This window comes from Lissotriton vulgaris, chromosome 12 (genome assembly GCF_964263255.1).
Source record: "Lissotriton vulgaris chromosome 12, aLisVul1.2, whole genome shotgun sequence".
Classification (NCBI taxonomy): domain Eukaryota; kingdom Metazoa; phylum Chordata; class Amphibia; order Caudata; family Salamandridae; genus Lissotriton; species Lissotriton vulgaris.
Window position 1 is genome coordinate 487,589,977 of NC_141700.1, and position 24,566 is coordinate 487,614,542.

Consider the following 24,566-nt stretch of genomic DNA (forward strand, 5'->3'; position numbering starts at 1 on the left):
ACAAACAATGGCATTTTGCTTTTTCCATGTGTGCTGCACAAGGCAGCATACATGGAAAAAGCGAAAACGAGGAGAAATAATGCATTTCTCCTCGATTTGCCAACTTAAGACCAGTTTTTACCTTGTCTTAATTTTGGCGCTGCCTCCTATGTACGCCATTCTTGTACATAGGGGGCAGCGTTAAAATGAATGGGTGTTGGAGTAGAACGCCCACCGCAACACCCACTACCCTCCTCTTCCACGCTAACCATAGCGTGAAAGGGGGCTTCATGCACAAGGCAGCGTTAAGCCACTTTAAGCGGTTTAATACTGGCTTGTACATAAGGCAAGGCCACTATCGCCACGGGAATGTCCCAAAAAGTGACATTCCTGTGGCGATAGGGGCTTATACAAATGCCCCTGTGTGTTTAACTGGGGCCCATGAAAAGCTCCAGTGTTGATGATTAGGTGAGGGTGCTGAACACTCAGATTAATTACTGGCTCCTACACTGCCCAGCCGAGCCCATATCAGCTAAAGCTGCAGCAGCCCGGGCTGCCTAAGGCACACGAGGGGGGTAGTAAAGTCCTTTTAGCCCTAAAGGTTGCGGTAGTGTGTGTCTGTGCCAGTTTACAGTAATGAGCCAAAATAGGATTGGACTGAGGAGGACTTTCAGGACAGTTTTGAAAGTCGCTTGCGAGGTGGTTGTGCGCTCACCTCTCAATCAGCCCCCATTCTTTGTGACAAAACTCAGCGTTGGTTAAATCTGATGTTATCAGAGAACAGCAGACAATGGAACGCGTACCCCTTCTGCATACGAAAGGCCTAGGGTTGGGGCCCACTTTAGAGAAGCGATGGGTGCATTTGAGAGAGATTGCGCGCATTTTTAGAAGCAAACAAAGAAAGCTGTCTGAGACTGAGCTCCAACCAGGTGCATGACGAGGCAAAAAATCCACGCTGCCTCGGTGTTAAGTGTTGGAAGAATGGAAGTGATTGCAGCTGTGTTTTTAAAACCTGGTCAATCCACAAAAACAGGGCGAGGCTGCCAACGGTTGGGAGAACGAGTCAAGTTGCAGCACCTCGAAAGGGTTCTGCCGAGATGACGCAGAGAGCGAGGGGCGGGGTAGTTGTGTAAGGGTGAGTGGGCTGAATGCTTCGACTTATAAGCAGCTGCAGTCAAGGAAATTGGCAGTGCAAGAGATCTTTCCTGCAGTCAAGAGAACTTATAGCTAGAAGATGTCGTCTCCACTAGCGCGCACCATTCTTATAACCGGCTGTAACCGGGGCCTTGGGCTGGAAATTGTTCAGCAGCTTCTGGCAAAGCCCAACGCGCCCGAGCAGATCTTTGCCACCTGCAGGACCCCGGAATCACCACAAAGTCAGGTAAAGTCCTCGAGTAGGGATAAATTGTGCTGGAAATAAGGAGGCGGGGTCTATCCGGATTCTCGCATCATTAGAGTTTGCGTAACTTCCCCTCTCCGGTACTCATTCAACCGTAACCGATCTGTGGAACAGGGTTTTCAAAACTTTGATACGCCGCAAAATCGTGCAAAGCAGCGCAAAATCTTGATAACACATTAAGGGGCAGATTTATGACGGACTTGCGCCACCGATGCGTCACGCATCATGACGCATCCTGGTGTTTTTCCATGCGCCAGATCAGCAAGGTGACGCATCTATGAAAATGCGTCTCGCAACGTGAGATGCGACGACATCTAACTGCGCAAGATTTGGCTGCGTCGCGTAATATTTAATATATGCAAGGTAGGCGTTCCCACGTACAAAGACACGCATTTCCGTCGCATCCATATTTACGACATTCCGTCACGTTGACGCATCTACAAAATGCGTCACGCAAATGAAAAAAAACTTTCGCAAGCCTACGCCACAGAAACCCTCGCGCAGAAAATATCGCAAGTCTCATTGCGTGTAGCAGAGTAATTTTTCACAAGGTGAACAAAAATGGATCTCTTAATTTTGCAATTGGGAGTTGCAGAACCACCTGCACAAGTACTACCTCAACCTCAGCCACAACCATTAGTCCCAAGGCAGCGCAGGAGAAAGGAGCGCGTTTACCGTGTGAGGACCACACTGACTGGATTGCGCAATGAGCAAATTATCAAACTTTACCGCCTCAAGAAAGGTTCCATTTTGACACTCCTGCGGCAGATAAAACCGCAGTTGCTGTCTGAAAATGAAAGGGGTAACAACATCCCACCCATGACCAAACTACTTGCAGTATTGCACATGTTAGCGTCTGGTTCTTTCCAAACTACTGCAGCTACATTGGCAGGGGTGTCACAAGCGTCTTTCTCTGCCTTCCTGCCATCAGTTTTGGATGCAATTCTTCAGATAACGCCACAGTACATCAATTTCCCAAGCACCCACCAGCAGCAGATGGACATCAAACAGGGCTTCTATGCCATTGCTGGATTCCCCCATGTGCTAGGAGCAATAGACTGCACCCATGTCCAGTTAGTACCACCTGCTGCAACTGAACACCTCTACAGAAATCGGAAGCATACCCACTCCATTAATGTGCAAGCTATTGTGGACCATCGTGGACTATATCTCAATATACTGGCAAAGTATCCAGGGAGTGTCCATGATGCATACATTTTCAGAAATTGCATCATTAATGACCGTTTTCAGAATGGACAATATGGCAATGGGCTCCTAGTAGGTAAGCAAAATGCGTTGAAGAAATATGTATACTATGCAAAAATACTTCGGGGCAGATTTATGATAACTGGCGCATCCCCAGGGATACGCCAGTTATTTTGCGCCGCTGCTCCGCCACCCATGGTGCGCCGCATTTACAATGCGGTGCACCATGGGGCAAAAATGGCACAGATGCGTGACGCATCTGTGCCGTTAAGGTGGCGCATTGCTGGAGTTGCGTCGCAAGCACGACGCAGCTCCAGCAAGGCTCGGGGGTGCCCCATCTTTACAATGCTGCGTCAAGACCTACGCCTGCTTCAAGCAGGCGCAGGGTTTTGACGCAGCATTGGCCTGAAAGTGACTGAGTGAAATCTTATAGATTTCACACAGCCACTTTAGCGAGGCGCATCTGCCCCGGAACGCCCACCCTGCGCCGGATCGCCCACAAGCGGCGCAGGGCTTTACAACGTGACGCATCTGCCTAGATGCGTCACGTTGTAAATCGGTCGTAGGGATGCGCCACGTTTACACCGCAGTTGCGTGACACAAACGTGGCGCATTCCCAACATAAATCTGCCCCTTCGTACTTTGCCACACCACATGTCGCCATTTCACCATGATATAATAAGTGATTGTGGGTGGGGGGCGGGGAGGGTGGGGGGGTATTGCACAGGGATGTCCCATAAAATTAGCAGAGTCAATTCCACCGGATTGTATGTGCTCACTTTAGTGCGAATGTTGATGCAAATCCTGTGCCCGCTGTAAGCAGGTGTAATGACTGTAGTTGCATTGTAACAATCATGCCCCCCCGAGCATGTTAGGTTTATGTGTTGTGGTTGCAATTACATATCTGCAATGTACCACTGTCATGGCACAGATCACTCACACATCACTCAAGTCATGGCATCATGGTGTGCAGCATTTTAAATGCTGTGCATAAATGTTCATTGAAGGGTGGTGCTGAGTAACTGGTGCCTCTTTGTTGGTATGGAGGGATGTGCAAGTCAATGTCAAATAGTCCCATAACAACTAACACTAATGAAATCTAGAAATGTGCATTGCTTAGTAAGAAATGCAATGATCATGATTAAATGGGTGACACATGTAATTTTGTTTGAAAGAAACATGAAGTTTCACTTCATGGCCCAGATTCACAATTAGTCGATCTACCCTGGTAATCTGCAGGGATCCAGAAGTAAATGTGCACAGCATCTCCACCACCCATGATGCCCTGCCATTACAATGCCATGCACCATGGTGGCAATTCTGCGCAGATGTCTCATGCAACTGCCCTGTAACAGTGGGGCTCTGCTGGAGTTGCGATGCAAGTGTGACGTACCTCCAGCAATGGTCTAAGTTGGCCTCATTTGCACAACACATACCACTTGTGTGATCAGTCACTATCTCCTTGTGCTATTCATGAGTCTATATCTTACAACTCAATTAACATTTCTCCTCAGTCCTGTGCAGTAGGGTATATACGTAGTCCTTTCTCTACCTCCCTATGCAGTGACGCAGTCTCTGTAGTGGACCACTTGAACATATCAGACTGCCATACTTCGACATTCGGGAGTCTGTGCAACTTCCATCTCTTTTTCAGTGCTTGAAGTGCCAATTGGAGGCCCAGGTCCACTAATTTCAGTACTGCCTTACACGTCTTGGATATTGTACTGTTACCTATCAGGCAGGGTAATGCACCTTCATGGATCTGCTGAGGTCTAACAGTGTATATTGTGTTTGTGATTTCACACTCAGTAGTTGCGTACTCTTGGGTATGGCCATAGTATGTGAAGAATATTTGTGTCATCCTGATTACATCTAGGGTAATTCTGGGGAGTGGCAGGAGATTAGCTCTATGCAAAAGCATGGCCTGTATAAATGGGAATTTGTCAATCCTCTATACCGTCCTAGGGTGGGCCAGAATGATTGGCCATTCGCCGTCTGTCATGGCCTATCCTGTGTCTGCTATCCAAGCTTCCCTGACTTTTGTGAGGGGCAAACATGCATGTTCCATAATGCCCACATATACCCACTTTACTAGGTGTCCACCCATCAACATATAGTGGAGGATTTGCACCACTTCATGTTGGTTTAGCTTGGTGCGTTGTGGAGCCCAGGTGCGTCATACATTGTGGCTCACCGAGGCGTGTACAACGTACAGTGATTGCAGGGCCTCTGTGGATAGTAGGAAGGTAGCATGATCTAGTATGGTGTTCTTTACAAACAAATCTCCAACTCTGTCCATCCCAGTATCTGTCCAGGGTAGTAATCTGCATTGTGTGTGGTTCCCTTGTGGAGTTCGTTGTCCAAGCAGGGGGATGTTGTCTGCGTAAGGAATGGTTCCTGCACTCTACTTTAATGCTGTCCCCCAACATCTCAGAGGCACATGCAGTAGGGGGTGGCACTCCCTGGGAATCTTGACTGTAGGTAGTGAAAGGGAGTGAAGTTACCCGCGTGCAAATTTTGCCACCGTCAAAGCTACTTTGGAGATTACTACCCGACACCCATTTCATCATCCATTATAGGTGGCTAGTATTATAGTAGCATCGTAGGTCTGGTACACCTTTGCTCCTTGTGTGGTGTTCAGCTGTAACTTCTTGACACTGATCTGCCGTCTCCCTGTCCCCAAAATGAGAATCATCACTAACATCTTTAGTGTCTCAAAAATTGGTTGTGGGAGTAGGACTGGCAACTTCACAAAGTACTTCAGTATTTTGGGGAGCAGGACCATGTTTGAGAAAGCCACCCGGCCCATTACAGAAAGGGGCATGGATGTACAAAAGGTCACGCCACTTTGGAGGCCTTTGCATGCTTGCCGCACATTGCCCTCAATCTGGTCTTCCAGGCACTGGTATACGTCAATACCAACGTAGTGAAACATAGTTGCAGATACCTGAATCTTGTGTGTGCCTGAATGTATATGGGTAGGTCGCACACCGTCTTGGGAAAATAAGCACATTGATTTACCAGGGTTTACCAGCAAGGCTGAATTCCTCTTTCAAATGCATAAAGATCGTTGGTAGGTCTGTAGGGTCACCTTGCAGATTTTGGAAGGACCTCATTATTTTCTCCACACATATGGAGATCTAAATATGGGTCTGTACAACTAGAATGGCCACCTCTGTTGCTCTAGTGCAGAGTGCAATTGCCAGGGGTTCCAGTGTGGGCATGAACAGTAACGGTGACAGCGGGCACCCCTGTCGGGTGCCCCTGTGGTCGTAATAACTGTCTGAACTGTGCCTGCCTGTGCGTGCTGTTTCTGTTGTGCTTGTGTACAGTACACGGATCCATGTCATCATGCCATTTTTGGTATCCAAAGCGACTTAAGGATTCAAACATGAATTCCCATGTCAGGGACTCAAATGCTTGTCTGAGGTCCGGGGCCATGCAGCCAGTGTGGCCAAGTCCCTGTGGGGTGGTCGTCATGAGGATGTGGAGTTCAATCATATATTTGGAAGTACTCCTCTCCGGGATAAAGCCACATTGATCTCTTTGGATCATGCCACGGAGATGGACTTCTGTGATACGGAGACCCGGAGTGTCGGCCGAGTACAGGGGGGAGAGGCCTCCGGTGAGGGCCGTCTCGGGTGATCGTACACACAAGTAACTTCCCCTCCACAGATGGACACCACACAAGGATGCTTTTAACACACTTAATATACGAATCTTGAGGCAAGGTAATAACGATACAGGGGTACCAGGATACGAGGATCATGGCAATTCTAGTCTCTGCAGGGAAAAGGGGTAGCGGGACAGTCTTAGTACTGGGCCGCTACTGGAACAGCAAGAGATGGAGCTCACAATCCTCGAGCTTGAGGGTTCGCAAAGATGGGCTGCGGCAGCGCCAGCAGGCTTCGATGGTGGTTCACGATGGATAGGGCCGCGGCAGCGCTAGCAGGCTTTGAAGGTAGTTCACAAAGAAGGGGCCGCGGCAGCGCCAGCAGGCCTTCAAGGATGAGTTTGTCTCGGTGTCTCTCGACTCCAGGATACAACTGCCTTCCTGCTCTGGAGCTGCCCCAGTTATAGGTCTGGCCTCCTTTGACGTCTGGACCCTTGCACTTGGAGGTCGGGAGGTCCGGGATGAGGGAGTCCAGACACCCAGCAGGGGGTTTGAGCCAGCGCCCGCGGAGGCGGGGGGCGATCGACACCTGGCGGAGGGGAGCCGTTGACACTCCTCCCATTGACCTGCCAAGTGGTCTCTTGACCTCCTGGGTGGATGGTGGTGCCTCGATGTCGGGGCCTGGCCAGGCCCAGAGTTGGGGTTGATCTGAGGCCACACGGCCTTGTCGGGCAGTGTCTCAAAATGGCGGCTGGCCCGGGGCAGTGGTACTGACGTGGTCCCGGGCCAGCAGAAATTGGGGTGTTCAGGAGTTGGGGTCCCGTTGTGGATGGCCCGGGGGTTGTCCCTGTGGGTTGCCGGGATGATTCCTCTCTTGGATACAGGGAAGCAAGGGTCCGGGCCCCGCCATGCGGGGAGGGAGCGGCCCGTCCACGAGGCCTGTCCAACAGGTGCTATTTCTAAGGTGATAGCTTCGCTAAGGATTTCATACTCCCAGGAGAGCATGGACAGGGGTCTACAAATTCACACGTCAAGGGTGTCTCTGCCAGGCTGTGTGATGGAGATGATTAAGGCCTGCATAGTCGTGACTGGTAGATGGGCAACTTCATAAACATATTCTGATAATGTTTATCAATACAGGTGCCAAGGTGTCGGAGTAAGTGTGGTAAAACTTTCCAGACATGCCATCCATACCCGGAGACTTATGCCGCTTTAGTGTGTGAATGTTAATTTAAAAATCCAGTTGTGTAATGGGTGTTGCTAGGGACGACTGGATTTCCTGGGTCACGGTTGGAATCATCAATTCATCTAGCAAGTCTATCGGCAGAAGGCTAATGGCGTTTTGATTGTGCACCACGTGCCCCTGACCTGTTCTCTGCGTGGTCCACTCCTTCCTTGAATGTGCTGCCCGATGAGTTCTGATTAGTGTTTAGGTCGACCTGGATGTCCATCACTTCCAGCCACTCCTCCAAGTCCGTGGGGCTGTCAAAGAAGTGAGTTTTGATGTCTTTGATCACTTTGAGGTGTGCAAAATCAGCAGGGTGTAGCGGAGTTTGGCACTATGGAGTCCCTTGAATATTGAGTAGTAGAAGGACCAGTGCTTCTGTGATTAAAGTGGTGTGTGTAAATGATAGTAAGTATCAGTGATGAAAAAATTCTACCGGGGCTCTCTGTCAGTACATAGTGATATGGTGCAGTGCGCTGCTCTGACAGACTCTCCAAAATAAACCAGTAGAGTCAGGGGCTTCTAAAGTTGATCAGCAACATCTAACACAACATGCAATTGACCACAAATGAATTCACCATGACAAAGTTCACAAAGTATTTGTACAAAATATGCTATGTATGCAGAAGTAACACTAAAGTGAGATATGTACATTTACTTACAGGTGATCAAGGTTATGGTCTACAGACGTGGATGATGACTCCATTTGCCAACCCACAAACGGAACCTCAAAGGGCATACAACCATGCCCATTGTAGGACGCGGAACATTGTTGAGCGGAGTTTTGGCTTGCTGAAATCCCGGTTCCGTTGCCTTGATGTGTCTGGGGGAAGGTTACTATATTCCCCCGAAACAGTGTGCAAAATGGTACTTGTTTGTGCAATACTGCACAACATATGTGTGAAAACAAATGTCCCTTGGGATGAAGAGGACCAACACCATGATGAAATGGACAATGGTGATGGAGGTGAAGCAGGAGGCCAAAACATCTGCAACACTGCAGCAGGGATTAGACGCCGCGCACACATTGTGTCTCAATTTTTTTCCTGATTAATCATGCTTAACTTTGTAAATATGTAAAATAAATGTCTACATGAAAATTAATGTAGGAACATCTTCCTATTTTTATTCCTTGAACTGTACAGCCCAAATGATTAGCAAGTATGTGTCTGGAAGTTTGTGTTACCATCACCTGCTGGGGTGTAAGGGAGTATTCCACAAGGAATGCCATGGTTCAATTAGACAATAAAGGAAATGCTGCTTGGGGAACAATGTTTTAAGTAATTTTTGTTTTTCTAAAACACTTTATTAACATAGACCAAGTCTTACACAGCTTCTCGCCTACAACCCCCCAGGCCCGCCAATGCGACAATGATGAATACAGTCGGGAACCAGACGATCTGAAGTACACAGCCTGATGCCGTCAACCCTGGGGTACGGCGGCGTTATGCCAATGTGCAACCAGCAAGACAGCTATAAGTGATTTTTGGTATTATGACCGTACACTTGTACCGTTCTCCTCGGTCCCAGAGGGTGGGATATGTAGGACGAGTGCTTTAGAGCCGGAAATGTAGGTGTATTTAGTGCTATATCAACCCACCCCCTACTCCTCAGCAGGAGGCCCCCCCCTCGTTCAAACACGAAAGAAAGTACCCCGAAAAATAAACGCACAATCCAACCCCTCCCCCCCACTGTCCACCCTGTTCGCTGATCTAACCAGTAATGCCTGTGCCATTTCAAATCCTGTGCTGGTGTCCATCTCTCTCCCCCCTAGCGCAACCACCTTGGCATGGCCTAAGCATGTCCCAAACTCACCCCCTCAGCAGCCCTAATCGACTACCACTCATCAGTCGCTACAGGACAGGCGGGTTTCAATACTCCACCCAGCCATCACCATGGCTGCCTAATTGCGGACGGCTCACCCATACCCCAGGCTCCAGGATTGTACTGAGCAGGTTACAGTTACTGTGTAGCCCCCCTCTCCTCTCATCGCTCATCCACTGTGTCTTCCCTGGCATACCTGAAAGTGTTACTCAAGCCCCATAATTTTTTGGGCCTACCAGTAGGAAGGAGGAGTCTGCTGTAGTGTTCAGCCTGTGTGGAACAGTATACCATGTCCCTGTCCCATCGGCTTTTTGTCGGGGTTGGCCCTCTCATCCAACACTGCGCCACCGTACGCCTCGCCAACAGCAGCCCCATATCCGTCAATCGCCTATACTCCATTGGTAGAGGTTTAGAATATCACAATAGCGCCAATGCGGGATCTATAGGTAGTTCATGCTCCAGTATCTTGCTGAATTCCCAAATGACCTCCACCCAGAACTCATGAATGTTACGAGAACTCTATGCCATGCGTAGGAAGTCCAGTACTGGCGCGTGACAACGCTCACACTCCGGAGACTGTCGGAGGCCGTATTGGTGTAAGCCTTCGGGAGTGTGATATAGTCGCTGTAAAAATAGGAAAAGTATCAACCTTTGCCGTCCATTCAGTGAGACTCTCCTGGTGTTGGCGCAGCAGTACGTCCACATAGAATCATCTATTACCACCTCCATGTCCCTCTGCCAAGCCAGTCTGGCCTTGGAAGTTTCCTGTGCTCTGTAGGAGATAATGCTCTTGTACAGGTGTGTCATTAAGTGATGAGGGGAAGCAGTAGCTATGAGGAAGGATAGTTCTGGAATGTCCTGCGGCTCTGCCAAATCCAGGCCCAGGATGTCCCTCAAGGCACCCTGAAGCCTGTGGAATTTGAACCGTTGCAATAATGTTGGGTTTTCAACCATTTGTGCCACCTGGTCACATGTTGCGGCCTTACCCTCCACAAACAGAGCCCCCGCTGTCGCAATGTTCAACCCGTGAAGCGCTTGGACGACATTTCTGTCCCCGATGGGGGCCAGCCACTGTAGACACTCCACCGCCATCGCGGGAGAGTATAACAACGTCTCATTCCTAGCCTCCAATATTTGATTCCATGCATGTTTTGTAGCTGTGATCGAGTCTGGTAAGCCTACCCGGCGGTCTACTGGATTGCAAATCGTGGCCGGGAGCGGAAGAGGTGCGGCGAAGAGCTGCTCCATGCGTATGTGCGGGATATCTCTATGTCCATGAATCCATGTGTGCAGGTGTGTGGCTTGGCCCACCCTATAGTATCTCACTAGGTCAGGGGCACCGAGTCCTCCCAGCTCACATGGCAGCATGAGAGTGTTCCACTGCACACACGATTGTTTGCCTCCCCAGGCCAATTGAGTCATAACTTTTGTTACATTCCGGAATAAGGCTTCAGAGAGTATTATCGGCAGAGTGGCAAACAGAAGTAGAAATCTCGGGAGAATCACCATCTTCATGACGGCTACTCGTCCCATCAAGGAAAGCGTAAGTGTTAGACCTGGCACCTTGGCGTGAGTCTCCCTTCCACTTTTTGCTGATGTGCCTCCGATGTTTTGCTGGTTTTCCGACACTCAGGGCACTGCGCCACGGCTGACCCGTGCCGCAGTGCAAGTGCTCCCTACTGTAAATTGTACATGCGATTGGTATCCATGATTGGTTCATTGGATTTACTGTTAGTCCCTAGTAAAGCGCACTAGAGAGTGCCGGGGCTTGTAGATGCCAATACTGCTGGTGGGCCTGCAGCGCTGGTTGCGCCACCCACCGAAGCAGCCGTAAAGATGTGTCTGGGAACTGCGACCGCAGAACCCGCGTGCGGTCTCGTACCGTCACGTCAGCTGGGCAAGTGCCCCCACTTGCCAGCACCGACCCTTCCCTTGACTACATATTAGTCACCCCTATGGTAGGCCTGCGGGCAGGGTGCGTTGTAGGTGTAAGGTAGGACAAGCCCTGATGTGCGTGGCATGTCCTAGTAGTGACTTACAACCAAGACCGTATTTCACTATTGAAGGCTACCTGCTCCATTAGGCCAGACTGAGCTGCGAGAATTATTACACCCTATAATCCCCGCAGGCTCAAGGAGCATGGTAGCGAGTCATGTTTAGTATGCCTGAACTCAGGATGATAAAATATTTCTTGTAGTCAAGTGTATTTTAGTATCCTGGGTCTGCAAATGCTACTTTTAGAAAGTTAGCATTTGCTTGCCTAACCATTTCGGCCCGCCTCTGCTGGTATGTGTATCTGACTGTCTGGGATGTGTGAGTGACAGGGCTGGAGGGATGACAGGTGGTGAAGGCGCAGATTACACCTTAGTGGGAGGTGGGAGTGCCTCTTGACTCGAACAGTAGCTGTGCACGGCCACCACAATGCTGGCTCCACCCTCCTGGGGAGCGGCGGATGACTCTGCCGACTCCTGGCCCAGGAAGGGCGAAGCCCCCATCAACAAGGTACTCTGGCCACCCCTGTCCGCACAATGCTGGCTCCACCTCCTGTGGGGCGTCTGATGCGCCTGCCCCTCACACTGAAAGCAGAAGCCGGAGTACACCCACCGGGGTACTCAAGGACTGAGAGTGGCTATGCAAAGGCCCCCCTGGCCTGCGAGAACAAAATAATTGGCCTATAAAAGAAGGAGCCCTGCTCCTTGAAAATTAGATCCTGTTTGGGCCACAGAAGGACTCTGCCCTACGAGAAGGACCGTGAGAGACAAGGAAGAGTGCTGACTCTTGCCTGTGTCTGGTGCCTTGCTGCTGAAGGAGAGGAAGAAGAAAAGACTACGAGAAGACTTTTGCTTTACTTTGTGCCAAACTCTGCTAAAGAGATCTCCAAGGGCTTGCAACTGAACTTGCCCCCTGACTGGCATCCCAGGACCAGTGGACGCTACCCCCTGGGAAGAAAGCGACTGCGGGTGCTGACCATCGCCGCAGCACCGACGGAGGAGTCTCCTCCAAGGCAACGACACCCACCTGACCACCGTGCCCGGGGCCCAAAGCAACAGCGAGAGCAAAGTAAGGACCAGCCGCCGCTGGACCGAACACCGTGACCGCAACTGCACCGGGAGCCCGAGAGCAAAGCGAAGGGGGACCCGTCCGGTCCGAGCTCTCGAGGTGACTGCATAACAAGCAGCCACTCACCTGCAAAGACGGACAGTTGCCCTGTGGGAATCCGCAAGGTCGGTAGTCTGCCCGACAGCCCAGCTGTGAGTCCACAGCTGCACCGGCACTTGGCTGGGTACGTCCTGCACTTGGGGACCGTACTGCCACTTGCCACCGCCGCACAGCCGCCGCCTCCAGGGTCGGAGCGGACGACGAGGAGAGGACCCTGCCGCCACAGAACACCGCTGCCCCGGATGACCAGTGACCTGCTCGGCTGAAGAGCCGCAACGATCAGCGACCCCGGGAAGGCAACGCGACATGGGACAGATCCCCTGGACGCCGCCGGCTCCACAAGAACTTTGGTTAACACCGGCCTACGGGCCCTCAGAGAACTGCTATGAGAACTGTGGTAACCTGAACTGAGTAATTTGCAACAGTTATCGTAAAGTACGTTGACTGTATTCACAAGCCAGCTTAAAATCTATATAAAGATATATATTTTTACAGAATACAGTCTGGTCTCGTTGTGTGGTGGGTTGGTTGTAAAGGTGTACTATTGCAAGTGTTTAACCCTATGTGCCCCAAAGATTAGCCTACGACTGCTTAAGCCACACTACCTAGAGGGTAAGCAGAGGTTGTCTGGAAGGTAACCCTCAGCCCTGACGAGGAAGAGAGAGTCCCTGCTTGTCGCTAGTGTTGCACTGCGCCAACTAGAGCCTCCCCCTTCCTACAGTAAGCTTGCACCATCGCTCCACGTCATCCTCGCATCTACTAAACGCCACCCCGTAGTTTTCATTGAAGAGCACTTCCGGGTCTGTGTGAATAATTTCGGCTAGGTATAGTACCGGGTCCGTAAACCAGCGTAATGGGTAGTCCATGTCAAATCGATCCATCACTGGCGTCAGCGGAAACACCACCGATTTCTCCCAATTCACCTTCAGACCCGACAGGGCGCCAACACGCACTACCTCTCTGAGAACAGGGGCAAGGTACAATTCTGGGTTATGCACATAAAGCAACGTGTCGTCCGCATATGTCGAGATGACTATTTTGTAGGACGGGAAGCTGACTCCCCGGTACCAGTGGTATTCCCACAATGCGCACACAAGAGGTTGTGCCACCAGGGCGTACAGCAGGGGGAACAAGGGGCAGCCCTGTCTCGTTCCTCTGCTGATCGGGAAGGGGTCTGAGAGCCGATCCCCCAGTCGCACCCTAGCCGTCGGTTTCCCATACAGTGCACCTATCACCTGCAAGAAGTGCTCTCCCAGCCCCATACGACGTAAGAGCCTAAGCATGAACGGCCATTCAACGGAGTCGACCGCCTTTTCCATGTCCAGGAAAACGGCTATCGCATTTCCATCCTGACGCACATGCTGCATCGTACCCAGTACAGTATGTATATTATAGGACAAGTTTGGTCCCAGCACAAAGCCCGACTGTTCCGGGGCTACAACTTCCGGCGCAATGAGTGACAGCCGGGTGGCCAAGACCTTGGCATAAAGTTTAGCGTCAACCTCGATATGAGTTAACGGCCCTCGGGGTCAGCTCGGAGCGGCCACTGGACCAGCTTGGAGTGCGGGTTCACCATGTCAATACGCCCCTAGAATGTGTAGTGTAGCCTGCCGCTGCAGAATTACATAAGAGGCCCCTGTGTTGTAGTATCTTGCTCGTGAGTGGTAAGTTTGTTTCCTGAATTAAAGCTAAGTCCACACGCAGTCTCTGCAGATAGTGAAGTAACTCCCTCAATTTCTTGTGATTGTTCAGACCCCTAATGTTCCAGGTTAACACTTGTAAGGTCTCAGCTGGATTAGCCGGGGCCGCTACCTGAGGGTCTGCCATCGGAACTGACATAGTACAATACAACAGTACATTTCAGCAATGCCACCAACATTTCTCAAATCATGAAAGTGACATAGCTAACATTTAGTGAACAGTCCCGTCCCTCTCCCACCCCCCACCCCACCCATTACTTCCAAATTCATTAAGCAACATAGCAACAAAATACATCTCCCCCACCACCTCAAAAAAATCTCACCCCGCACCCACAGCAGACCCACCCCAACCTGGCCTGACAGTAGCTCACCCACCCCACACCCCAACAGACCAACCACAACTAGGTTCAACCACCACCACAGTGTGCTTAACGCGCGGGGAAGCAGGTAGCCAAGTTACATAGTCTCTGCCTAGCTCTCTGAACTCTCGTGTGGCCCCCCCCTCCGCTCCCGCCATGCACAGCCACCAGGAGTAACGCAGCAGTCGTACATATCAAGATTGTCTGTTACACACCTTGATCTACCCTATCGCGACATTGGCCACATCCTGCCAATGTCCCCAGGTCCAGGCCTATAACCATTGATGGTCATTCACATAGTCTCCTGCAGCAGGTCCCCTCATATATCAGGACCAAATGTGTAGCACATTGCCACCCGGGCGTACCCCCACACTCCGTATACCCCCCGCAATAACACTAATCTGTACAAACTGCCACAGTCTCGTAAGGCAAGGAACTTCTCAACTCCCTTCCAGGGAATACGCAGCATACCACTGTCCCGGGATATCCATGCCAGAAAAATGCAAGCCAGTCCATCAAAGACAGTGATCAGTCCTGATCATCTAGTTGTCCGCCGGATCCTTCTCCCTCGGGGTTCCGCACTGTGTTTGTCTTCTGTTCCTGTGCACACCTTTTCATCGCCTGTTGTAGTGCCTTTGGATCCGTGAAGATATTGGAGTGTCCTTCCCTGTTGACGCGCAGTTTGGCCGGGTACAGTAAGGCATAGTCCAGGCCCATTTCTCTTAAGCGCTTCTTGTGCGGGATAACTTGTTTCCGCTCCTCCTGCACCTTCGCCTAGAAATCCGGGTATAGCGAGATGGCGGACCCTTCGTATTGCAGCTGCTGTTTGGATCTCGCCAGGCGGAGCGCAGTGTCTCTATCCCTGTAATTGAGCTGTTTTGATATTATTGGGCGCGGCGGCACACCCGGCTGCGGTTTTGGAGCTAACGACCTGTGCGCCCTCTCAACTGTGAACATGTCCAAATTTACTTGTTCCCCCAGTAGTTTCGTGAGTAGCTGCTCCACAAATCGTTCCATAGAACTAGTGGTTGTGCTCTCCGGAATGCCCGTGATGCGTAGATTGCAGCGTTGAGAGCGTGCCTCCTAATCCTCAGTCTTATCGCTCAGGACTTGCATCATCCTCTCCAACTTCTTCTGTGCCGTGTCCAGGTCAGTTTGCGCCTCCTCCACCTCTGTCATCCTTCTTTCCGCCATGTTGTGTCTCTCCACCTGCTTATGTAGCCGTTTCGCCATCCGATCCATCCTATATGACATGGCGTCTATCTTGGACCCCAGGGCAGAGATTCTGGTCTGTATCCCCTGTTCCATAGAGAGCAGCATGTTTTAAATGTCCGAGTCAGCACTCCGGTCCTCCTCCGTCCCAGTTGTTGGACTGTCGTCCGTGGCCGGGCTATGCTGGAGCAGCCTCTTCTGAGAGAAGGGGAGCTTGCTCTGGGTTCAATCCCCCTTGCCCATTGTCTCTCTGAGCAATCACCGGCTGTGTCCTAGTAGGTGCGGGGTCCCCGGGGATGTCTATGCTGCTAGTAGATACGGGGTTGCAACTCACAGGTACTCCACCATACCCCCAATCTGCTTGATGGTTGAAAGCAACGGGAAAAGACAACCCCCCCCCAACACCCACTCCTCAGTGGCGTGTGGCCTGAGGGGAACCATCGGCCAAAGACCTCAGGGTGCGTGCCTCTGACCCCAGTCGCAGTTGGCCCAGGTGCCAAACATAAGTTCAGTCAAGAAGCAGAATGAGGAGGAAACGGAGGTACCCGGGGGCCTCTCAACCGACCAGTGGCTTCACTGTACTCCAACCAGGTGCGCACCTCACCTCCTGTAAACGCTGACTCAGGCAACACTGCTCTGGCCTGCCACAGCGCCTCAGCCAGCGCATTCCGTAGGGAAATGGCGCCAAGCCTTCCAGGGGGGCTGATCAGCTCGCCTCTCAATCTCTCTAGTGGTGGTGCAGTCCCCAGTGCGGCCCCCAGCGGCTTCTGCCCCACAGCAGGCTGCTCAGCGCCCTCTAACCCTGGGCCTCCGTACCTCCGCCACCTCGGCGGGGGGGGGGGCAGCAGGCCATCATCTCTCCCCCGGTGTTTGGCCGGTTCGGGGACCGCCCGCTCAGGTTTGGCTCCCGCTGGCTGCAGCTCCGGGGTCGCAACAGGAGGCAGTAGGCAAATTTAACTTCGGGAAGTGCGTGCAACGGAATACTGTGAAACCTCCAGACCACCATGTACGGATCTTGTAAGCTGCTGTTGAACGGACACGCTTACTTGCGCCTGTGCAGCCTGCTACATGACCAAAAGCTGCAGCCGTGAGTGGTGGAGTAAGCCAGAGATGATGAGGCCAGCCGATTGCAGGCACTTTAGATGCAGCCACGCATTGCGGCTCTGATTGGCGGCTGGGCGGCCGGGAGGAAGCTGGGGTGGTGAGAGAGGTGGGGGAGCGCTGACAGCCAGAGCCAACTTTTGTTATTGTAGCCATTTTGTTAGTTGTGCCTCCTCGTGGACAGCCTCCCCGCCCCGCTAAGGCCTCCCAGCTGCCCCTCCCTTGCACCTTCCCCCTCCACCATCCATATATGACAGATGCCTCCCTGTGCAGCGGACGCGCCCCATGCGCGCGGGAGGTGTGCAAAAGTTAAGGCCATCTACGCCCGTCCACGGCTGGACCGCGCCCAGCCCCACACCCCCAGGCCCCTGCAAAACTCTCCACCCCAGCATTAAGTATGACGCCGCCACCCTCCTAGCCCTTAACCCTGGATGCACAGCAAGGTAGCATAAAACGCCTATATACACTGCCTGCACTGTCCAACCTCATTCTGCATAAAAGTGACCACTCCATTACATTGTGACATCTACACACACAAACACTGATGTATAATCCACATTGTGTAATGAGTCCCTCTAACTTTGCAAGTCTCTAAAATTCACTATTCACTCAATTTGAAGAAGAGTCACTCAAAATCAAGATGAGTGTCGCATCGTTACCTAAATTGTCTCAATTACACCAATGTGTAGCATCAACACAAATGACAATAATAGCAAGCTACAGTAAAAGTGTAGCATCTACCATTAAAGTATAGCAAATCACCAAAAACGTGTCGCATCTTGAGAAAATGCATCGCACTATGACAAATGTGCCGCTTTCCAGATTGTACATGCATGTTAACGTGCGATGCAACACGCAAAATATGAAAACGTCACGCATCTGCTGGAATACTTTACCTAGCTATAGAAATAATATCGCATCGTGAAATGCGCGTTGCAAATCATGAAAACGTGACGCAACGCCGGCAGGATGTGATGTCATCATTCTAGATTCATCCAAACCAGGAAGTGGAGTTTGCTTTCACTTTCTGTTAGTCTCTTTGGGTGTGTGCTTGGTGTTGGAGGTGTTTGGAGAGATTGAGACAGAGAGTTGTGTTTCCCTGTATCTTGTTGTGAGTTCATTGTGTGTTTGTTAAATTTTAGGTCTGTCTATTGTTAGTCTTGTATATCTTTTTGTATTTTGTGTCAAGGGGTGTGTGTCTTTAGGGGTATTTAGTATTTTAATAGGGGTGGGGTTTTGAGTTTTTAGAACTCACTTTTAGGTTAAGTTTCCTTTTGTCTCTGACAATATTTTTAATTTTGAAGATTTGTCAGAGCACACTATGTCTGGCAGGTCCAAGAACCTCACAGATAGTGAGTTTGGGGGGCTGTTGTGGTTGGTGCACCATTATCTGCCGAGAATGGTGTCCATGGGTGGCCGTGTGAGCCAAGGCTACCCCACGGAGGAGCGGAGAGGCAGATGGGAGCTTGTACAGGGACACCTGGAGCAACTGTTCGGCATCCAGCGTACTGTACATCAGATCAAGCACCGGTGGCAAGACACTGTCAGCCGTGAGGGTGATGTCCTGGACCATCTGGGAGTGGAAGTAGGAGGCCCAACCGGTGAGTACATTTATTTTTTTACTCATGTTGTCATTCTCACTAATGTACAGATCTATAAAAGGTTTCAATGATAAGCAAAGTATGCCTCAAATTTACAACCAGGTAAGGCAAATGTTATTCCTGCGCCGTGCTGCGTTAATTCAGAAACCACAGAGATGCAACATATTGAGAATCATATGTTGTGTGTCTGTGCATCCCCCTGCGCTCATGCACTAAGGGGCAGATTTATGTTAACTGGCGCATCCCCAGGGATGCGCCAGTTAACGTGCGCCACAGCTCCACCACCCATGGTGCGCCGCATTTATAATGCCGCGCACCATGGTGCGAAAACGGCACAGATGCGTGACATATCTGTGCTGAAAATGTGGCGCATTGCTGGAGTTGCGTTGCAAGCGCGACGCAGCTCCAGCAAGGCTCGGGGGTGCACCATCTGCACAATGCTGCGTCAAGACCTACGCCTGCTTCAAGCAGGTGCAGGGTTTTGACGCAGCATTGCCCTGAAAGTGACTGAGTGAAATCTTGTAGATTTCACTCAGCCACTATTAGGAGGTGTTCCTGCGCAGGAATGCCCTCCCCTGTGCCGGAACGCCTCCTGATGGCGCAGGGCTTTACAACGTGACGCATCTCTCAGATGCGTCACGTTGTAAATAGGGCGCATTGTTTGCACCACAGTTGCGTCAAAGTAAGTGACGCAATTGCGGCGCAAAGAGGCGCAACGGCCTCATAAATCTGCCCCTATCTGTATACATGCACTGGCGCAGGCACCCTTGCACTATGATGCAAGGATGCCTGCGCCATGGGGAGAAAATGGTAAGTACAGTGAGGGCCAAGATGCAGTACAACAAAAATGTTTTCACTTTTTCCACTTTCAATGAGTGCTTTGCAATGCAGCAGGCATTGAAAGTGGAGCACACATGGAGAAATGGAAGCATTTCTCAATGTGCCTTGCTACCCCACCTCTAGTGTGGCGTAGCATTCCTACGCCACTCCACCTTAAACATTTTGTTAAAAATTGTAAATGTGTCTCCCTCCAAAGGTGTTGCCTGTGAACATCCACAGCAACATCCATGCAACACCCCTTCCACGCACAGTGCTGCGTGTGAAGGGTATGTATTTTTAATGAGAGGTGAAGTCACGCAGGGTGGGTGTCCCTCTCCTCATAAATATGTATAACCACTCTGCACCACCACTACGTTGAAAAGTCTGACATACTTGTGGTGCAGTGGGCTAGTAAAAGACAACCAATGCCAGTAGATGTTGATAACTGTGATGTGGTGCATATTTGGAAATATGCAGGGAAGCATCATCACACATCCAACACTCATGTCCCTCCCTGGTCCACTGCATTTGTCTTTCACTTTGTAAGCTGCATCTCGGTGCAACATTTTTTAACAATGTGTGTAAAATACTGTGATGACATGGTGGAGCAATGGTGGAGTTGGGTTCAAAATGATACTTGGATGACGTAATGCTGAAGTCAAACCCTCAGGGCTCCTGGCATTTCACACAGGATTGTGACGTATCACAGACATTAAGGGGTGCACTTACTTATTTAGGTGAATCCCTGCATATCAGCAGGGATGTAACACAGGCCTCTTCCATGCACACCTTGCAACACTGTTGACTTACATTGAAAAGGGTAAAAAGTTATGCACCACTGGCAATAGGCCTTCATTATTGCTTCCCCACGTATGTAGGGCGGCTGATCACCCAGCATTGGTGCCTATGATTTTCAATGCAGCACACCATGGATGAACAAATGAACTGATGTTTAGTTATATTCATTAAATGATCTGATAGTATTATATGTATTGCCTTTCACTAATTTAACTACAGTATAATGTAATAAAATATACATCACAAACAGGAATGCCTGTACTTTTAAACAGTCAATTAGGCAATATGTATTCTGGTCATCCTGGACTGCATTGTATTGTGGAAACATTCACCCAGGTAGCAGATGTGGCCAAGAGTATAGGTAGTGCCTGTGGGCAAGATGTAGTCCAGCGTGTGGATGGGGGTGTAGATGGATGTTGTGAGGAGTTGTCTGAGGCCAAGTTTCGGTAGGTTGTGTATCCGGGTGGCAGGGTAGGCGTCATAATTCTTGTAAAGGTGGAAGTTGAAGTCCACAAGGATGATGTATTCCATGAAGGCAAGTGCATGGATGCTTGCAAGGTTGGCAATGGAGTTCATACATTAAGCCAGGGAACCAGGGGGTGGGTCAATTAGTGTCCCTCAGAGGGTGAGGTTCTTTTTGTTGTGGATCTGCAAGTGCATTTGTTTGCCAGTGTGGAGGGTGATGTCTATATGGCTAACAAACGTGATGGCATTATTGTTTACAATACCTATTCAACTTCGTTTTCCATTGGGACAATCCATGCAGGTGATCTTCTATACATCCGGGATGGCTATAGGAATGTTGTTGGGCAAGGAGTTGTTCCAACAGGTGTCACTCTTGAAGGCCACATCTGGGGCAGAGGTGTCTTGCAGATCCAAGTGCAGACCAGCGTGTAATGTAGCAGAGCAGGTGTAGTGGAGTATGCTGTGGAGGTGTGTGTGTTCAGTATTTTGACATTTGGTGGTCCGCTCACAGGTGAACCTGCATGTGTGGTTCAAGCAAGGTATGTGGGACCGTTTCAGGGTGTCCTTCAAAGTGTAGTGGTTTTGGCATGCCAAGAGTATGTGGAGGCTGCTTGTGTCACTGAGGAGTGTGCTGTTGTGGAATTTGCGTGGTACATGGAATCTGATGCTGGCCAGCCTCCAGACATGAGCATATGGGCTTGCCTTATGCGCGCCTTCCGCCACCCACCTAATGGCATTACAATGTTAGCTGGGAAGGCAAAGCTGCTGGGAGGCGGGATGCTGGGGATGGGGAATGGGATCAAGTGGGCTGGACCACAGGGGTATTTGCATCAGAACGTGAGCTGTTTACACGGGGGGGTGAGTTGTCAAACATGATCAAACAATGTACACTCATGTGGAGGTCAACATGCATTACCAGAGTCCATGTACATTTCCTACCTACATTTTGTAGGACACATGAAAGGGTAGTAAAAGACTATAAATGACATGCATATGTTACCGTACAATCTGCCCGCTACAATATTTTGAATTTATAATGCAATGCATTAATGTACATATTTGCACATTGTTTGTAGGTGGTCCGCCGCCATACACGCAGGGGGAGATCGACAGCTTCGAGGACCCCAATGCAACCAGTGAGTAAATGTTTTAATTCCTACAGATTGAAGTAATGTGTGTGGGAGCAAGATGCACTGTGTATGTGCCCAACTATGGCATGCTCAATGCATCCACTTGTATCAAATCTTTGCTGACACCCTCAAAGTGAATGTAACAGTTTGTGAGTGTTTGTGACAGAAGTTGAATCATGCATGGACAAAATGAAAGGCACATATGTGTCAGACAGCCCATTACCCTAGGAACAAAGTAACGGTCAATGCCTGTTTCTTTTTGACACTGAGGGAGCAGAATGCAACATGAAAAAGCTAATTCTTTACACGTACATCTGTGCAGTAAGGCATGCTGAACACAGTGCTCACTACGTGTGTTTAGTGAATGTGTTGTGTGAATGATTATTACAGGCTGTGGTACCAGGGTTGCAGTGTGTGTAAGCTCTAAATCAGGGGGCAGATTTATGTCGGACTTGCGCCAAATTTATGCCGCCGTTGCGTGACGCAAAGGCGCAGAAACGTGGCGCATCCCTGCGACCTATTTACAACGTGACGCATCTAGGCAGATGTGTCACGTTGTAAAGCCCTGCGCCACATGGAACCTGCGTCAGGTTTCATGTGGGCGTTCTGTCGCAGGGTGGGCGTTCCCTCGTAGGAAAGCCCCGTAAAACTGATGCAGTGAAATCTACAAGATTTCACTGAGGCAGTTTTACGATGCTGCTGCGTCAAATCCTTACGCCTGCTTGAAGCAGGCGTAAGGAGTGACGCACCACGTTATGTATGGGTGGCCTCTGTACATTGCAGGAGTTGCGTCGCACTTGCGACGCTACTCCAGCAATGCGCCGCCCGTACACCACAAGATGCGTCACGCATCTGCCCTTCCTTGCACCATGGTGCACCGCATTGTAAATGCGGAGCTTCTGTGGTGCCGCATGGAGGGAATTGCGTGACGCATCAGTTCTGGAGCATCCCTGCTGATTTGCAGAGATGCGCCAGAACTCATAAATCTGCCCCCAGGTGTACTGTGGAAGCACATGGCTTTCTACGTTTGTTCACAATCACTGTTTTACAAGACACGTACACCTACAAATCAGTAAGGGTGAGATTTATGTTCGCTGTTGCATCCCCAGGGATGCGCCACTTAATGTGCGCCATAGTGCGCCACAGGTCCCCACCCATGGTTAGGCGCTTTAACATAGCGTTGCACCATGGGCCACAAACGCCACAGATGTGTGACACATCTGTGCTGAAAATGTGGCGCATTGCTGGAGTTGCGTCGCAAGCGCAATGCAGCTCCAGCAAGGCTTGGGGGTGGCCCATCTACACAATGCTGCATCGAGACCAACGCCAGCTTCAAGCTGCCGCAGGATTTTGAGGCAGCATTGGCCAGAAAGAGACTGAGTGAAATCTCATATATTTCAATCAGCCACTTTCAAGAGGCTTTCCTACGCAGGAAGGCCCCCCCCTGCACAGGAACGCCTCCTTATGGCGCAGGGCTTTACAAAGTGACGCATGTCCTAGATGTGTCACATTGTGAATAGGGCCCATTGTTTGTGCCGCTGTTGTGTTGAATAAAATGACGCAACCACGGCGCAACCGCATCATAAATCAGGCCCTCAGTGATATTAGCAAAACTTAAGATGCCCACAGTGCATGTAGTGCCTTTTCAATGTGTAATACTTTGTGCATGCTGCATCAAAATCGCACCGTCACTCCTCGCACAGGTAAGCACAGCATCCCTCCGTGTAATGACACTGGGCCACACCAGGATCTGCTGAAGCAAACGTATTTATCATTTGGCCCACACCAACCCCTAGTCCAGGAATTTGCGTGTCCATTTTGTTGTGCGAGTGTGGGTTCTGAAATGTTACAGACATGTTGCTGTATCCAGATTAATTTTGTGTTACAATATATGCTTTTACATTGTGTAAATGTCCTCACAGTAAGTGAACAAAATAAATTCTATCCCACAACATGTGCATAGGGCACACATTATGCAATCTGAAATATTAGCCTATATGAAGAGGTTACTGCCTTGATCGTACACACACCAATCCTTACATATTGCCATGCAGCATTCACTGGTGGTTGAAACAGGCCCATCCCACCATCACTCTGAATGGCAGTAACCAAGGGCGTATGGATTAAGTAATGAGCCTGTGACAGCCCAAAGGTATCCTGCACGTTGTCCATTTACAGGACAACTCCCTTGCTATTCCGGTCTACCACTCCCTACAGGCCAATCTCCATCCATGTAGCAAGGCCCAACCAATCGCCCACATGTGAAAGTGGTGTACACATGGGCAATGGTACCTCTGGGGCATGAGGGCATTGCACTCCCATCGTGCCATGGTACCTTTTACTACAAAGTGTCGGAGTCATTTTTTACTCAGTCAATAAATCCATCCTTATCTTGTGTGATAAATATCACTAAGGATGAGACGTGCCGTCCCACCTCTGGTTCCATTTTATATTCAGCTTGCATTAAGTCCTGGGCCACTGCGTGGGTGAGCCCCTTCAATGGAATTGACAATAAGTACAAACAAAAATGTGGGACAGCAATTACCCCCTCTGCCCTGTGCTGCATCTGGGTCTCCAACGCCACCCTTCTACGTCCAGTTTCCGTAATAACAGTCAACATATCACAGAATTCTATGCACACCAGCAATGTATGGTACTAGGACAACAGACAGGAAAGTGCCACCATCATCACCAATGCCGCTCGTCCCACCTACAACCGTACCAACGTAGACCAGAATGCATGCTACTCCGATGCACTCTCATGACTCATACCATATTGACATCACTTTGTTATTCCTGGGTATGGTAAACATGTGTCCCCCAGTAATAGAGATGTCTCAAACCTGTTTTTGAAAGCATGCACCCCCTCCAATGCCTCCCCATCGTCCACGTGAAAGAACAAAAGGTCATCCGCATTCTTAGAGACAAAGTACGTGTGATCCGAGAGCCTCAGGCCACAAACAACCCTACACAATT

The 24,566-nt window shown here is 50.2% G+C and overlaps 1 protein-coding gene across 1 annotated transcript in view; it reads left to right on the top strand.

Moving 5' to 3' along the window:
- The first annotated feature begins 1,031 nt into the window (after positions 1–1,031).
- Positions 1,032–24,566, top strand: part of LOC147676817 (uncharacterized) — a 184,590-nt gene continuing 161,055 nt past the window's right edge. The window contains exon 1 of the mRNA XM_086945231.1: positions 1,032–1,360. Within this exon, the coding sequence (XP_086801357.1) occupies positions 1,214–1,360 (147 nt within the window). The 5' untranslated portion in view covers positions 1,032–1,213. The remainder of the gene's footprint in view (positions 1,361–24,566) is intronic.